The sequence below is a fragment of the Clupea harengus genome, chromosome 9 (genome assembly GCF_900700415.2).
Source record: "Clupea harengus chromosome 9, Ch_v2.0.2, whole genome shotgun sequence".
NCBI lineage: Eukaryota > Metazoa > Chordata > Actinopteri > Clupeiformes > Clupeidae > Clupea > Clupea harengus.
Genome location: NC_045160.1, coordinates 29,392,148 through 29,409,162, shown reverse-complemented (window position 1 = coordinate 29,409,162; position 17,015 = coordinate 29,392,148). Strand labels below are relative to the sequence as shown.

General features: G+C 42.6%; 1 protein-coding gene across 1 annotated transcript in view; it reads right to left on the bottom strand.

Annotated features, from left to right (window-relative positions):
• LOC105913023 (protein NLRC3-like) overlaps window positions 1–17,015 on the bottom strand; it is a 70,618-nt gene that overhangs the window by 18,647 nt on the left and 34,956 nt on the right. The window contains exons 6-7 of the mRNA XM_042708784.1: window positions 10,211–12,016; window positions 2,566–2,739 (exon numbers count right to left, since the gene is read on the bottom strand). Of these exons, the coding sequence (XP_042564718.1) occupies window positions 2,566–2,739; window positions 10,211–12,016 (1,980 nt within the window). The remainder of the gene's footprint in view (window positions 1–2,565; window positions 2,740–10,210; window positions 12,017–17,015) is intronic.

Below are 17,015 nucleotides of genomic sequence, written 5' to 3'. Positions count from 1 at the left end.
CCTCTCCTCTTTATTGAGAAATTCACACAGATTGTAAAAGGACTCGTAGTTGTTCTGAACTACTCTTCTGTCCCACAGCTCGAGCTTCCTTATTGTGGCTTCTATCTTACTGTGGACATGAAACATGGTCACTGCTTTTCCTTGGAGGGATAGATTGAGTTCATTTAAGTACCCGAAAATGTCGGCCAAATACGCCAACTTACAAAGCCACTTGAAGTCACAGAATTGATCTGACAGCTCAAACCAGGAGTCCACAAAAAAGGTCCTGACTTCGTCACGCAGTTCAAAAAGTCGGGTGAGCACCTTACCACGTGAAAGCCACCGGACTTCAGTGTGCAGGAGAAGCTGCCGGTGGTCGCTTCCCATCTCCGCGCATTATATGACAAACAGGCGTGATTGCAGTGGACGACTTGTGATTGAAATGTACTGTTCTCACTGCTTCAAAAACCGCCTTTAATTCCGCAGGCATCGTCTTTGTTGCCAGTGCCTCTCTGTGGATACTGCAGTGGACAGCTGTAACTAGTGGAGCCACGTCTTTGACCCTTTTCACAACTCCAGTGAGTCTCCCCACCATGGCCCGAGCTCCCTCAGTGCTTAATCCCACACATTTTGTCCAGTCTATTTCATTGGAAACCATGAATCCATTCAGAGTTTCAAAAATGGTTTCCGCTGTAGTATGTGAGGGTAAAGGTTTGCAAAACAGAACATCTTCATGTATTTCTCCATCATGTTCATATCTGACAAAAGCAAATAAATTTGCCAAGCTTGAAATGTCTGTTGACTCATCAATCTGGAGCGCATAGAAATGGCTCGCTCGTATTCTGCTCACTAGCTGCTTCAACACATCTTCAGCCATATCATCAATACGGCGCTTTACTGTGTTATCAGACAAAGAAATCAAATTAAGTTGTTTAGATGCTTTCTCACCAATCATGACTCCAATCATCTCTTAGGCAGCAGGTACAATCAAATCCTGCCCAATGGTGTGTGGCTTCCCGGTTTTTGCTATCAGCTTTGCTACTCGGTAGGACACCTCAACTGCCTTTGCGTTTTCACTCCCAGTGACACACGTGGATTCAATTGCTTTCCTACGGCTCAGATACTCTCTCAGCTTGTTTTCAAAAAATTCTTGAAGCTTGGATGAATATTGTCCATGTTTAGTTTCTAGATGGCGGCGCAGCTTGCATGGTTTCAGTGCCTCGTTTGCTACCACCTCCGAGCACACAGACGGGCAATGGATTGTCTTCACACTTGTAAATCCCAGCAATAGGTACTCAGTTGAGTACTTCCTACGAGTCCTTCTTTTTGTTTTCAGGAATTCCTTTTCCTTTTCTGAGGACTCGCTTCTCCAGCTTTCCTTTTGCCACCTAATAGCCACCGCTTCATTTTACGATTTTCCCCACCAATGATAAGGTAGCCTATTCCGTCAATTAAGATTTCCCGCCATTGACGAGATTCAATACATGTCACAGATCAAACATAGGTCAGATAAATGAAGAATAACACGTAATTTAAATCATAAATATTTTATAGTAATTTTAAAACTTTTCAAACTTTTCAAAATTGAAAATTAAAAACGTTTTATTTATTTAGTGTAAACCTGCAGTACCTTCACAACCCACCAATGGGCCGCGGCCCACACTTTGGTAATCGCTGCCCTAGGATATAGTTTTCTTTAGTTTGTATTTTACTAATGGATTGAAGATTTTATAGCTGGTCAGTGCATTACCATCTAGGTTGGGTTTCTTTAGTAAGGGTTTTACAACAGCTATTTTGAAGAGATGTATTTATAATCTTTAGGACATGACTTGAAACACTGTTGAGCAACCGCTTAAAAAATGTGATGTGATCAATGTGATGCAGGTGAAATTTCCCATGTTTGCATCTTTTTTACAGTGTTTTCTGAGGCCATCTGTGTTTACATCAGAAGTAATACTGGTTCTAATTGAAGTTATCTTGTTATTGAAGAACAGTGCGAGTTCTTCACATTTTGATAGGTAATCATAGCCTCTTTTTATATATCCATTTCATTTCAGCTGCCCAACAGATTCTCTTAATCGCATTTACACTGTTATTATTTAACCAAGGGGAGATTCTATCAGTTGTCTCTTTTTTTACACAAACGCACACAAACAAAAAGTATGCCACACACACACACACGCACACTAATCCAGTAAAGGCAACACACATGTAAAGTCCCCTTAATAATACAAACACACACCCCTCATTCCTCACTCATTACACTGTATCACACACACTCATTGCACAATGAACCAAACACATACCGTAACTCAGTCATTAGACTGCATCACCCACACCAACACACACACTGCAGGGTGACCCAAACAAACACAGCCGATCATAGGATTCTCCAAACACACACACCAAACCTCACTTCACAAAGGACACTACATACATACACACAAACACACAAAAAATATACCACACACACAACTTAGTTCACCCATCCCCATGTATCCCTGCCCCCCCCCCACACACACACACACACACATTACAGGATGCCCCGCCCCCCTACACACAGGTCTGTTGTGTGTTAACACTCACTCTAGTGTCTCCAGTTTGCAGTGGGGATTCTTGAGGAGGTCTGAGAGATGCTGAACTCCTGCATCACGAAGATAATTGTGACTCAGCTTCAACTCCTTCAAACTGCAGGAGGAGGATCTGGCAGCTGATGCTATAGCAGCACAGCTCTTCTCTGTGAGGGAACAATAACTCAACCTGGAAGAAACATAATGACAAATCTGATTATTACACTCACACACCTCTACCTATACAACATACACACCATACTTCAATCATCACAGTGAATCACACCATCACAGACAGACTCACACAGACACCAACCAGTACAGGCAACAAATGTGTGCAATCCCTTTACTAATACAAACACACACATAACATACCTGAGTCAGTACACTGTATCACACACACCAACAACAAACCCCCACTGCAGGGTGATCCAAACACACACACACACACACACACGTATACCAACACACAGACAGTACCTCACTCATTACCCTGGATCTCTCTCTCACACACACACACGCTCACTGCACTGTTACCAAAATACACACATACTGTACCTCAGAAATGACACTGCATCAAACACACCAACACACATTCACTTCAGGGTGACCAAAGCACACACACCCCCAAAATGACTGGTAGTGATGACTGATCCTTCTCATTGAAACTGCTGGTTGCTGAATCACACAGATGTGGCGATGTTAGGCTAGCAGGTTTGCACTGTGTGGGAAGTTAGCCTACTAGCTAACTAACAATGACCTGGGCTTCTTGATAGCTATTTACTCTCTGGGTAGTGAAGAAACTTTGGCTGTCTCTTTTCTTTTTTGGTGGCATTTTCCTATCTACAAAGCACAAAAGTGTCAAAAAATGTCAATGTTGAGACCAAACTAAATACTAATACGAGGCTTTATTATTTCCTGGCGTATTTAGTAGCTTACCGTGTTAGACTACTGACAGCGAATGCCTCTTCAGCCAAGGAAATGACAGCATCTTGTCTCCCATGCTCGAGGGCGCATTGGAAAACTTGGAAATTATTTTTTCACTCTTGTGGGCAACGAACATAGTATAGAAAATAATACGAATGAGTCTGGAAATATATTGTGCAAAATATTGGTGTCGCCTCCATATATGCACGTGTGTGTTCTAGTGTGTCGTGTGTGCCATTAAAAAACCTGAAAAAGGTCTTAATTATTATTTTTTTTAACTCTGGGTGCTGGGTTGCCCCATATACATTTTTTCCCAGCTTGACTAATTGTTTTAAAAAACAGATAAGACGAGATGCGGCCTGCCACTTTAATTGGTGAGCAAGTAAACGACTACATTTATCCCCATATTCGTGTTTCGTAGTTAGAATGTTCAGTTTGGCTTGCAATTCTTACAGTTTCTTATGTAACTCAGCATTGGGGGATTCTGAATAGAGCTAGTCAAGTTTATGTATAGAGTCAGTTAAGCTTAAGACTTCCTTAGAGTGTTCCCTTTTGGTAAACGCCACATATGAAATAATGAGGTAAGCTTTGAGTGATTCCCACAGTAATGAATATGAAGTGTTCTCCTTTTTATTTGTGCTGATATGTATATCTATGTTGATTGCCAGACAGTGACTAAAGTCTTCATCTGACAGTACAAGGGGATCTAGTTTCCATAATGGACGTTGCTTAATATTCAGAGCAAAAGAAATGTCTAGAAAAACAGGGGCGTGATCAGGGGCGTGATCAGAGATAATGATGGTTATATAGTAGTCATTTAGATTGAAGGAATAAATGAGCTGTCGATGAAAAAATAATCTATGCGAGAAAAAGAATGGTAGACTGGGGAGAAGAAAGAAAAACGCTTCAAAGTTGGGTTGAGAAGCCGCCATGGATCAATACAGCCACTCTGCTCCATAAATGTTGTGAATGCCTTTGCCATGCCGGAGGGTGATGATTTTTTTGAACAAGCCAATTCTAAAGTAGGGTTGATGGCACAATTTAAGTCACCTCCCAGAATCAGTTTGTGAGTGTCCAAGTTTGAGAACAGAAGCTTAGTTACAAACTGTGGGGGCTTCATTGCCCGCGGTTCAAGTCTGGCCTGATGACGTTTCTCCCCACCTCTTCTCCACCTCGCTTCCTGTCATACAACTTCACTGTCCTATCCAAATAAAGGCCGAAAAAAGGCCAAAATAAATATTAAAAAACAAATTAGGAGCGTAAACATTGACTAGAAGAACATTGGTCTGGTAAAGACAGCCACTGATTATAACAAAGCGACCATGACGGTGATGACCTCTGTTTGTGTAAACTGCACCTTCTTATTAATGAGAATAGCAAAGCCTTTTGAGTTACCATTATGTCTGGAGTGATACACTTGGCTAATCCAAGCTTTACGCAAACGAATGTGACCTTTCAACCATAAATGTGTCTCCTGTAGAAATAAAATATCGGCATTGAAAGATTTGAGGTGAGAGAAAACTCTGGATCGTTAGACTGGTCCATTCAGCCCCTGAACAGTCCACGAAACAAAGCGTGCTACTGAATTACTGTTTAATCTACAATGGTGGAATGTAACGAAGTATTTTTACTTCGTTACTGTACTTAAGTAAATTGTTACGTATCTGTACTTTACTTAAGTAAAAATAATAGTGCATACTTTTTACTTTTACTCCATTACATTTTTTAGCTATTATCTATACTTTTACTCCGCTACATTTCTACAATATGTGTTGTTACTCGTTACATTTTATGAACACAGTTTCGCCTAAATGTTGCCTACACAAAACTATAGATTGCGTTGCTGTTTTGGAAGTTTAAACCAATCAGGTGGCTCTATCAACTCCAACGATATCAGAGTGCACGTCTGGCAGCAGCACTAGCGGTAGCTTTGCTTGTTATACCTGAACATTCAACAGACAGCCTGACTACTGCCTATTCAACATGGATCCAGAGTCGGCCTGAACTGAGCCCTCTGACATGAGCCACCCTTGGCCCTATTTAAAAGATATGTTCGAGTTCAAAGGCCCCAAGAATGACTCCTGGAGGTTTCAATGCGTTTCCTGTCTCCCTCAAAAAAAGGAGTTGCTAGCCTTCAATAATTCGTCCTCAAATTTAAAGTAGCATATCGAGGTAAGCAGAGTGATTGCTATGCTAAGTTAATGTCCCTGACTTTTGAATATTGATATATGTATTTAATTTGTTTACTGACATGATATTATAATGTTATCTAGCGAAATGCATGTTGACATACAGCAATAGCATCAAAAAACATGATTGTATCTTCATTATATATTTAACGTATGGGTAAGATAAAGCTGTTAGGTTAGCTATGTCAAGCTAGCGTGCCTTGTTCTGTCCAGTTTTACAATTACATTTGTTTTTCATGTTCCATGTTTTCCTTTTTTACACGTTTACAATTAAATAAAAGATTTAAAGATATCACATGGTGTCCTTATTGGTTTGGCATAATGGTATTAACTTTGCAAATAATCTCTGGTAGATAACTTGTCATCCGCAGAATTGTAAGATATAGTGTGAACAGTATTACAGATGGTAGGCACAATAAGTACACCAACCTTTCCAATTAACAAATGTTGTTGCTTATAATTATTACTAGTAGTGACATCTGTAGAGGCATTTATTACCAGTAGCTATTTCTTTATCAAAATGGCACAGCCTAGACATTAAGAGACAACCCATTGCGTGAGTACTTTTACTTTTAATACTTAAAGTAAATTTAAAAGTAAGTACTTTTTACTTTTACTTAAGTAGGATTGTTGATGTAGTACTTTTACTTTTACTTTTATTTTCCTGGGTACTTGTACTTAAGTACTAAACTTCAGTACTTCCTCCACCACTGTTAATCTATCAGAAGAAGTTACCATATCAATGTGTTTTGGCAAAACGGATTGTACAGTATATTACAGAAACTTGAGGGGGCGGTAAGATCATAGTGCAAGTAGACATGTGCTCTTCAAAGCCTTACATAAAGCTGAGGTAAATGGGACTGTGATAAAGGCGTGTGTCCTGGGGTAACCCACATGAAAAATGAAAAAAAGGGGGGTGGAAAAGAAAACAAATTCAAAGAATAAGCGCAACAACCTGAGCAACAACAACAACACTTTCCTAGATCCTCCTCTATTAATGAACCTGAGGAGCATCGCAGGCTTAACCAAAATACAGACCTTCCGATTGACATTTCCTAAGAAACAATATATTTATATATATATATATATAAAATAAATACAAATGCCACTGGCGTGGCTCCCAAAGTCATGCATCAAAACATAACCCCATACAGTTGATGGCTATAAATGAACTGGGAGAAAAAAGGCATTGGCCATATTAATGGTGATAAGACAGTCCGACTTAATTTCCAATGTACAGCCTACACTTCACTGTGATCGATTCAAATGACAGCATGGAATAGCCTACCTCAAGCCTCAGTGGATGCAGGTGCATCAGAAGCAACGGAGCCTCAGTGCTCGCGGTAGAATGCCATCGCCTTTCCGGGTGTATCAAAATGCAACTCTGTCAAGTTAAACAACACTCGGAGGCGGGCAGGGTACACTATTCTGGACGTGACCCTCTTTGCGTAGAGCAGAGCTTTCACCTCTTTGAATGCTGCCTGCCAGTTCGGCACTGACATCCTCTAGGACATGGGGAACTCAATTAGAAACCCAAAAGGTCCACTCGCCAAATTTCCATTCAGTCCAGGGTCCGGAACAATGACGGTCAAAATCCAAAAACATAACTCCAACAAAAACGTTCGAACTATGCACAAAAGATTTTGTGGTCTGGCCTTATTTGTGTGAAAGATGACACCTTTTTGTGCTTTAAACTTGGGCATAAAAGGTGTGAAGGCCTTGCGGAGGCACTGATGTAAGTGTTCATTAGTGAGTGTGCTCCTGTATTTGTTTTTCACCATATCCATGGTTGAAAAGGCAGACTCACAACAGTTTGTTGAAGTATGCACGCTCTTGTTGTGTGGCTGATCTAACTATTACACTGCATGTTGCTTGGTATGATGATTGCAGATGGTTTCTGGCCCTTACCTCAGAGTTCTGGGGGTAATTCCGTTCGAAGTGTGCATGCTTTGCTTCATAGTGACGTTTCACGTTACTAAGGGCAACCGTCTCACTGCAGATTAAACACATCGTTTTATTCTCCCCACAGGCTGCACAAATGCATACTTGTCAGTCCACTCTTACTTAAATTTGCGATTTTTGGAATCAACTTTTCATTTTTTGTCGGGTTTAGAGCACGCAGTGATTTTCGTTTGCTGAGAAACAGATAACGTTCACAAATCGATCTGCCCGCGTTGTTGTCATTGACACACACAACCTGCATGACCCACAGAGCTCGCGGCCAACATTTAGTGAGCGAGTTGTCATAGTGATGTTGTTTTTACAGCTCCTGATTAGACCTCTGGATTGGACACGGAAGATAGGAACCACATCGGGTAGGAAGAAAATATATAGCGCGAAATCCTGCACCAATGAAAACTCGCTTGGATCATGATTAAATTAGAATGTTGATTTTGGCTTCGGTCCAAATTTAATTGCGTCTGGGTCCGGATCCGGACCGCGGTCCGCCAATTGAGTACCCCTGCTCTAGACTGATGCTACAGTACTGTGTGATTAGTGTGTGTGTGTGTGTGTGTGTGTGTGTGTGTGTGTACTCCAGCCTGATGATACAGTACTGTGTGATTAGTGTGTGTGTGTGTGTGCACGTGTGTGTGTGTGTATGTGTGCGTGCACGTGTGTGTGTGTGTGTGTGTACTCCAGCCTGATGATACAGTACTGTGTGATTAGTGTGTGTGTGTGTGTGTGTACTCCAGACTGATGCTACAGTACTATGTGACTAGTGTGTGTGTGTGTGTGTGTGTGTGTGTGTGTGTGTGTGTGTACTCCAGACTGATGCTACAGTACTATGTGATTAGTGTGTGTGTGTGTGTGTGTGTGTGTGTGTGCACGTGTGTGTGTGTGTGTGTGTGTGTGTGCGTGCGCCTATTGAGTACCCCTGCTCTAGGAGAAACACTCTGTTGCTACGAAATTCCATTTCCCGCTGACATCTCTGAACGATGATCCGCTGCTTGTCTTGGAAATTGTGTAATGCAACAATAAAGACTCTTGGGAGTTGTTTACCGTTTGCCTCTGACTTGGCTGGCCCCACCAGCGAGAAGGAGGGGCTCGGGAAAGAATCTTTTCCACATACTTCTTCTAAAGAATTTGTCATAAAAGCAACTGGGTTGGACCCCTCCACCCACTCGGGAAAGCCCACGACTCTTAAGTTGCGAGAGATTTTCCAAATCGTCAACTTTCTCCTTCAACCAGGCATTTTCGGTCCGAACTGTGTTAAGCTTAGCTTCAACCTGAACAAGCCTCTGTTCGCTTTGGTCGAGAGTAGCTTCAATTCCACAGATCCGTTCTTCGTGTGATTCGTAAAGGGATCTTACTTCATTCATAGTCGATCTGAGAGGAGACAAAGCTGTGTCTAGCTCCTTCCTTATAACCGCGTGGATAACCTGAGTGAGCAGCCCTGAGCGGAGTTGAACTGCTCAGTTAGCTCCATACTAGCTCGGCTAGTCTGGCTGGTGGTCACAGAAGCACTTTCTTTTTCACTCGGTTTTAGGCGACGAGACTCCTTGTTTGACATAATAAATATCGGCTGGCTTGTCGAGAATGACAAACTTACTGCATTGACTGATATCCCTAAAATAAATGGGGTAAATAATCAAAAGTAAAAACTTGGGAGCCACTTCACCGTCCACCTACTCAGCCCATCACCAACCCTGAAGTCTCACTGGTGATTTTAACATACATGTGGAAAATGGGAATGACTCAAAGGCCACGGATTTTATGAATTCCATGGGCTGTACTCAACACATTACTGAACCCACTCACAACCGTGGCCACACCCTTGATCTAGTGATTACAAAGGGTCTTACAATTGTTATATCGTCTAGTCCTCACCAAGACTAGACGGACGCATCACACCAGTCTTAAAATCACTGCAATGGTTACCCGTTTGTTGCAGAATAGATTTTAAGATTATTTTACTAGTCTATAAATCACTCCCATGTCATGCACCTGAATATATAACAGACATGCTCTCAAGGTACACACCCAGTAGATCTCTGAGGTCTTCTGGCACTGAACTCCTAACAGTTCCAAAAGCCAGGACAAAGACATGGAGAAGCAGCTTTTTAGTTTCTATGCTCCCAGCCTTTGGAATACTCTGCCAGAATACCTAAGAATGGCTGAAACGGTAGAAACCTAACCTAAATGTACACCTAAGACATACCTCTTTGATCTTGCTTATCACTCTTTGTAATATTTATCTGTTCTCAGTTGTTCATCCCTCTGACAATACGTCCGGAACTCCCCTGAGAAACACAGCTTTTCGTCACAGTGTTTCCGATTATTACACTCACATACATTACATTCACCTGTACACCACACACACTCAAACACAAGCATCAAAAGGTGCAATACACTCACACACTTTACTCCACCACACATGCAATGATAAGAAACACACTTGGATTTCATCTGTCATGGTGTTCACACACACTCCATATGTTACACATCATAGGATGCCACACACACTTTCACTCACACACACACTCTACTTCATGCACCCAACCTCACATATAAACACACAGTGTCACAGATTACAGGTTTACTCACAAAGCTGATGTGACCCCTGGCACCAGCTTCTGAAGAACATCATCTGGACTGAGGAGTTCAGTCATATCTTCCTCTGGTGTCTTTATGTACTTCTGCAGGTCAAACTCATCCAGCTGCTCTTCTGAAATCTTAAACATCAATGTCCTAGTCCTCCACTCTCCTGGTAAGAGCATTTCTATAGACAAAGTTCCTGAACTCCAGTTAATGCTCTCCACTACAGCATGGTGATTCAGCTCATTCAGACAGTAGAACAGGTTGATCCTTCTGGCTGAAGTATCCTGATCTCTGATCTTCTGTTTGACATACTGGACTGTTTGCTCTGAGCTCTGTGATGGGCTTCTTGTCTGTGGCAGTAGGTGTCTTAAGATATTCTGATTGGACTCCAGTGAGAGGCCCAGAAGGAAGCGGAGGAAAAGGTCCAGATGTCCATTCTCACTCTGTAAGGCCAGATCCACTGCAGTCTTGTGTAGGTCATGACGTTTTGCAGCTCTGAACAGAGCAGAGAACTGACAGGTTTGCTGTTGGTCAGTCATGTTTCTCTCTCTGTTGCTGAAGCACAGGAACACATATAAAGCTGCAAGAAACTCCTGAATGCTCAGATGCACAAAGCTGAACACCTTCCCCTGGTACAGCCCAGACTCCTCTCTGAAGATCTGAGTACACACTCCTGAGTACACTGATGCTTCTGTGACATCAATGCCACACTCTCTCAGGTCTTCCTCATAGAAGATCAGATTGCCCTTCTCCAGCTGTTGGAAAGCCAGTTTCCCTAGTTTGAAAATCATCTCTTCGTCTCTCTCTTTTCTCACTGTGTACTTTTCTTTTTTGGTGCTTGTCTGAACGATCAGGAAGTGTGTATACATTTGAGTCAGAGTCCTGGGGATCTCTCTTCTCCCTGTTTCTCTCAACAGTCTCTCTAGAACAGTGGCGACAATCCAGCAGAAGACTGGAATGTGGCACATGATGAAGAGGCTCCTGGATGACTTCAGGTGTGTGATGGTTCTGCTGGCCAGAATCTCATCACTGATTCTCTTCTTAAAGTACTCCCCTTTCTGTGGGTCATTGAATCCCCTTATTTCTGTCACCCGTTCCACACAGGCAGGAGGGATGTGATTGGCTGCTGCTGGTCGGGTGGTGATCCAGAGGAGAGCAGAAGGAAGCAGATTCCCCTCGATGAGGTTTGTCAGCAGTGCGTCCACTGAAGCTGGCTCTGTCACATCACAACACCTCGGGTTGGAGTTGAAATCTAGAAGGAATCGACACTCATCCAGACCATCAAAGATGAACATGTCTCTTTGCTCTGAACCGGTGAAGATCCTTGTATCTTTAATTTCAGGGCAAAAATGCTGAATAAGTTCCACCAGACTGAGTTTTTTCTCCTTCATCAAGTTCAGCTCTCGGAAAGGAAGAGGAAATATGAATTGGACATCCTGATTGGCTTTTTCTTCAGCCCAGTCCAGAATGAACTTCTGCACAGAGACTGTTTTTCCAATGCCAGCCACTCCCTTTGTCAGCACTGTTCTGATGGGTCTGTCTTGTCCAGATACATTTGTAAAGATGTCACTGCAGTTGATTGATGTGTCTGGTGCTGCTTCTCTCCAGGATGCTCTCTCGATCTGTCTGACCTCATGTTCCTTATTGACCCGTCCTCTTCCCCCCTCTGTGATGTAGAGCTCTGTGTAGATCTTACTGAGGGGTGTGGGGTTTCCCTGCTTTGTGATTCCCTCAGTCAGACACTGAAACTTCTTCTGAAGATGGGATTTGTGGATCTGCTGCATTTCCACATTTACTGGACCAGGTTGGTAACTGTGTGAGAAAATAAAAACAAATAATTACAGATGTAATGAACACACACACATACACACTATTTCATGGACCAGTGTCATTCGGATGTAGCTTGATCCCACACACTCACTCACTCACACACAGCATAACCAATAGACCACACTGCAAATTCTTCTGTTCTTGACAAGATTTAAAATCTTAGATCTGGAAATATGAAATTATTTATCTTGTTTTTAGATAAATTTGCTAGTTATCAGTTCTGAGTTGGTTACATATTCTAAATTGTGTAGCCTAATATGTTAGGTAATTTACTTTTAAAAGAAGTATCAAGTATCAATTTACCTTACATGTTCTTTGTAAAACGCAATTTGTTTCAAGATTAAGTGACACACACTCGCTTGATTTAAGAGTGACTGCATGTATTTGGTCAGAAAAGACACTTACTGTATTCAACAAAAACCTACTCAACCTCGAAGGGAGAATCTGCATAAACAAAAGTGACTACCCAGTGACATAATGAGCAATGACTTCAGGACTCATGATGGACCAGGGCCATTTCTATTTGCAATGATATCACTAAAATTATATTTTATTGGTGCAAACTAGAGTGTGGATCGGGCTGGATTTTTCGGTCCAAGCCTGGCCCGCGTCCGCCAGAGTAGTGCCCAAGCCCGACAGCCATTCAGATATTTTGTAGAACCAGACCCAAGCCCGACGGAGTCAATGTCTCAACTGTTCATACTAATGACACATTTACGTACGTTTTTTTTTAATAGCCTGCCTTTGTTTAACTCTGCATCAACAGATAAATGCACTCAAACACACAAACAAGAGCTGTTAAACGCACAAGAGGGCCAATAAGCATATTGAAATTAAATTATTCACATTGTAAGAACGGAATGAAATAGCCTACACAATACACACGCCAGGCATCTGCTAGCCCTAAATAAAACTCACGTTATATGCTACACCAGAGGAGGCACAACAAAGTCTTACCGTTGAAGATCTTTTTTTTTCTTGAAAACTTTAAGTGCACGACAATGTTCGTTATAAAACTATCTACATAGTCCAACCATCGAGGTGTAATCCATGTTGTTGTGGAGAAAGAGGATGGCATCAATCATATTTCATTAAAACTTCACACTTCTTACATTGGACATATCCAACAGCCTCATTAGAATCCGCATCGACTACTAAGCAAAAATATCTCCATACAGTAGATTTCCCTTCGTTTAGTAGCGTTTTAAACTCTCCAGTTTCTTTTTAACTTCCTCCATAATGCCATTTTGCCACCTGTAATCGCGTTGTCACAGCTACGACATAAACTAATTCCCGCCACAGGAAGGTGGCTGTTATTCTAAATGTATAATACGGCTCTTCAGAATTTTCCAAAAAGTTCTGTTGATTTTAATTTGAATCCTTGACAGGATAAGTGAATACATAACCACCACTGACAATCAGTTTGGCTTTAAGCCCAAGCATAGTACCGACCTATGTATTTATGCTCTGAAAGAGGCAATAGACACATATAGAAGGCAGGGCTCTACTATGCTTATAGGGTTTATTGATGCATCCATTATTATTATTATTATTATTATCCAAAGCATTTGACCTCGTCCACCACTTTTAGCTGTTTAATAAACTCAAGCTTAGCGGTGTGCCCAGTAGCTTAGTACGCATCCTAGCTTACTGGTATCCGAACCAGAGTATGAGAGTAAGATGGGGGAACATCTTATCTACCCCTTTTAATGTTGGGAACGGGGTCCGGCAGGGGGGTATATTATCCCCAGCCCTTTTCAATCTCTATATGGACGACCTTTCCAGGCAGCTGGGGGGATGCAGAACAGGTTGTATGATAGGTGATTCCCTGATTCCCTGGTCAACCACTGCAACCTGCCGAATTTCTGCAACCTACCGATTACTCTTCTCTATTCTAAATCTTCTAAAAACCCCAGAGAAATTTCATTTTTAATCTTCTAAAGGATTCAAACTCAGTCTCTCGTTATTGATCGACGCATTCATCATCGGTATTTAAGAATCTCTACTCTGCTGGACTATCATCAAAACCTCCAGGTAACCCTAAGGGAAAAAAACTTTCTTGTCAACTTTTTTGCGGTGAAAGATAATAATTATAACTGCCAACTCACAGGTTAGCGGAAGGCGCTGTCGTTCTTTTAACAGAAGGCAGAAGAAGAATTTTATCCTACAAACAGTAGGTTTTTGCTTCTTCCTGTGAGCTTGGAGTTGAATACATGAACACAATCGTAGCTAACAAACACATAAACTCAAGTGTTTGACTCCCATCTGACATCGCCACGATGCCTCCCTCAGTGGTGCACCTGGATGCGACTCCTGCCTCCTGCTCAGACAGAATGTAGTGGAACTTGAAGTCAGGTTAGCGAACCTCTACCAGATCAAGCTGGATGAGCAGTTCATTGACTCCATTGTCTCTGTGGGTCCTCCTCACTCATACACACACACAATGGACATCTCGATTCCACTCTGCCTCTTGCTCTTCTCTCTCTCTCTCTGTCTCCTGCTCTTCTCTCTCTTTCTCTCTGGCTGCCTCTTTCTCTCTCTGTCTCCTGCTCTTCTCTCTCTTTCTCTCTGGCTGCCTCTCTCTCTTTCTGTCTCTTGCTCTTCTCTCTCTTTCTCTCTGGCTGCCTCTCTCTTTCTGTCTCTTGCTCTTCTCTCTCTTTCTCTCTGGCTGCCTCTCTCTCTTTCTGTCTCTTGCTCTTCTCTCTCTCTCTCTGTCTCCTGCTCTTCTCTCTCTTTCTCTCTGGCTGCCTCTCTCTCTTCCTCTCTCATGAATACTAACCCAGACCCCACCACTGCTCCCTGGCCACTGCTGGGGACCCAGCCCACCCTGCCGGTGAACTCCACTCCTCAACAGCCTGAGCCATGGCGAACAGCTGGCAGAAGGAAGCAAGATGGAAGGCGGTCGGGACAACACACTGAGCCAGGCCAGCCCTTGCAACTGGGAAACCACTACACCACACTTATGGATGAAGAGGAGCCCCCTCCACTTGATGACAACCCTCCTCAGCCCCCCCTAGATGACATGGCCTGCATCCCTGCGACGCCCCCGTAGACCGGCTCCAGCGCAACACCTGCATTGCACAGCCATCCAGCATTGCCCACACCGCCCTGCTTACCATCTCGGGCCCTCAACACAGTCGGCATCCCCTCAACGACTTCTGCCACTTGACGTGACAACCTCCACCCTATTCATTGGCAGCTCCATGATCAGAGATGTCTACATCCCCCCTTCACCAAGCGATCCCTGCAAGGTTCACTGCTTCCCCAGAGCCAGGGTTTGTGACGTTCACCGTAGACTTTCAAGCATCCTCGCCGGCTACACCAAGATCAGCACCATAAGTGTACATGTGGGCACCAACGACATCAGAGCGAGACAGTCAGAAGTCCTGAAGGCAGACTTCACAGCTCTCCTGACTACCCTCATGGACACAGGAAGACGGATCGTCATCTCTGGGCCTCTCCCTACCTACCGGAGAGGTGCTGAGAGATGGTCCAGACTTTTCAACCCCACACCTGGCTGCGAGAGACCTGCGCCTCATTAGACATTAACTTTGTTAACAACTTTGACCTGTTCTGGGAGAGGCCCGGCCTGCTGAAGCATGATGGCCTCCACCCGAACCGGAGCGGAGCCAGTCTGCTCTCAGACAACATAAGGACCACCCTAAGGCATTGACATCCTGTAGAAAACATCACAGACCCATGCCCCCCAGGTATTAACACTGGTTATGTAAATAAATCTGAATCTGTCAATGTTTTCTACAGAGCAATATATGACACCACTACCTCAGAACAGGCTGCTTCATATAATATTATGGCATGCGCCTATAATCCTATTCCAATTTTAATCTCTACCCAACACATAGTTAAAAACAAAGGCCATAGATACAATAGTAACAATAAAAGCCCAGCGAATATTCCATCTTTACCTCGACATATTCCTCCCTCCTGTCAGCCACTCTATCCAGAAAATATTTCAATGGCAATACTAAATATTAGATCCCTATCAGGAAAAACGTTTCTCATTAACGATCTTATATGTGAACGTAAATTAGACTGTATGTTTTTAACAGAAACCTGGCTAAACATAAATGGGTCTGCAGCTCTTATTGAAGCTTCCCCTCCCAATTATAGCTTTTTTCAGTCCATTAGAACTGGTAAAAAAAAGGGGGCGGGACAGCCACCATAACCACAGATGCCCTGTGCTGCAGGAGCATCTCCTTCGATGATTTTGCCTCGTTTGAATATCATGCCATAGTTCTAAAGTGCCAGCCTCCTGTTCTGACAGTAACTGTGTAAAGGCCACCCAAGCAATGTCCCACTTTTCTAACAGACTTTTCAGAACTACTCTCCATTATCCAAACAAACTGCGATAAGATTATTATCACTGGTGATTTTAACATACATGTGGATAATGGGAACGACTCAAAGGCCAGGGATTTTATGAATCTCTTGAATTCAATGGACTTTACACAACACATTACTGAACCCACTTACAACCAGGGCCACACCCTTGATCTAGTTATTACAAAGGGTCTTACAACTGTTATATCGTCTATCTGTCGTCTATCTATCTCTTTCTGACCACTTTTGTATTTTCTTTACAGCACTGGTACCTAAAGTAAAAAATAGTGCTAAATGTTTTAATAAGAAACGCTATCTTAACTCTGCAGCAGCTTATCATTTCAAAGTAATGATGAACATAACTAGTACAAAAACCCCAGATGCGGGGTCATCATGTGTTAATGATCTAGTAACTATTCTCAATACAAAATTAAGCCACAGCACTCGACTCGATATAAACCCTGCTTACAGGTATTTTCCCATCAGCAATAAGAAATGCTAGGAAGGATCATTTCTCTAATTTGATATCTATAAATTCTAACAATTCCAGGGTGCTCTTTTCAACAATCGACAGCCTTATAAATCGTGCATCTAAGATGGATCATAGTCTCTTTTCCACCTTCAAATGTGAGGAATTTGC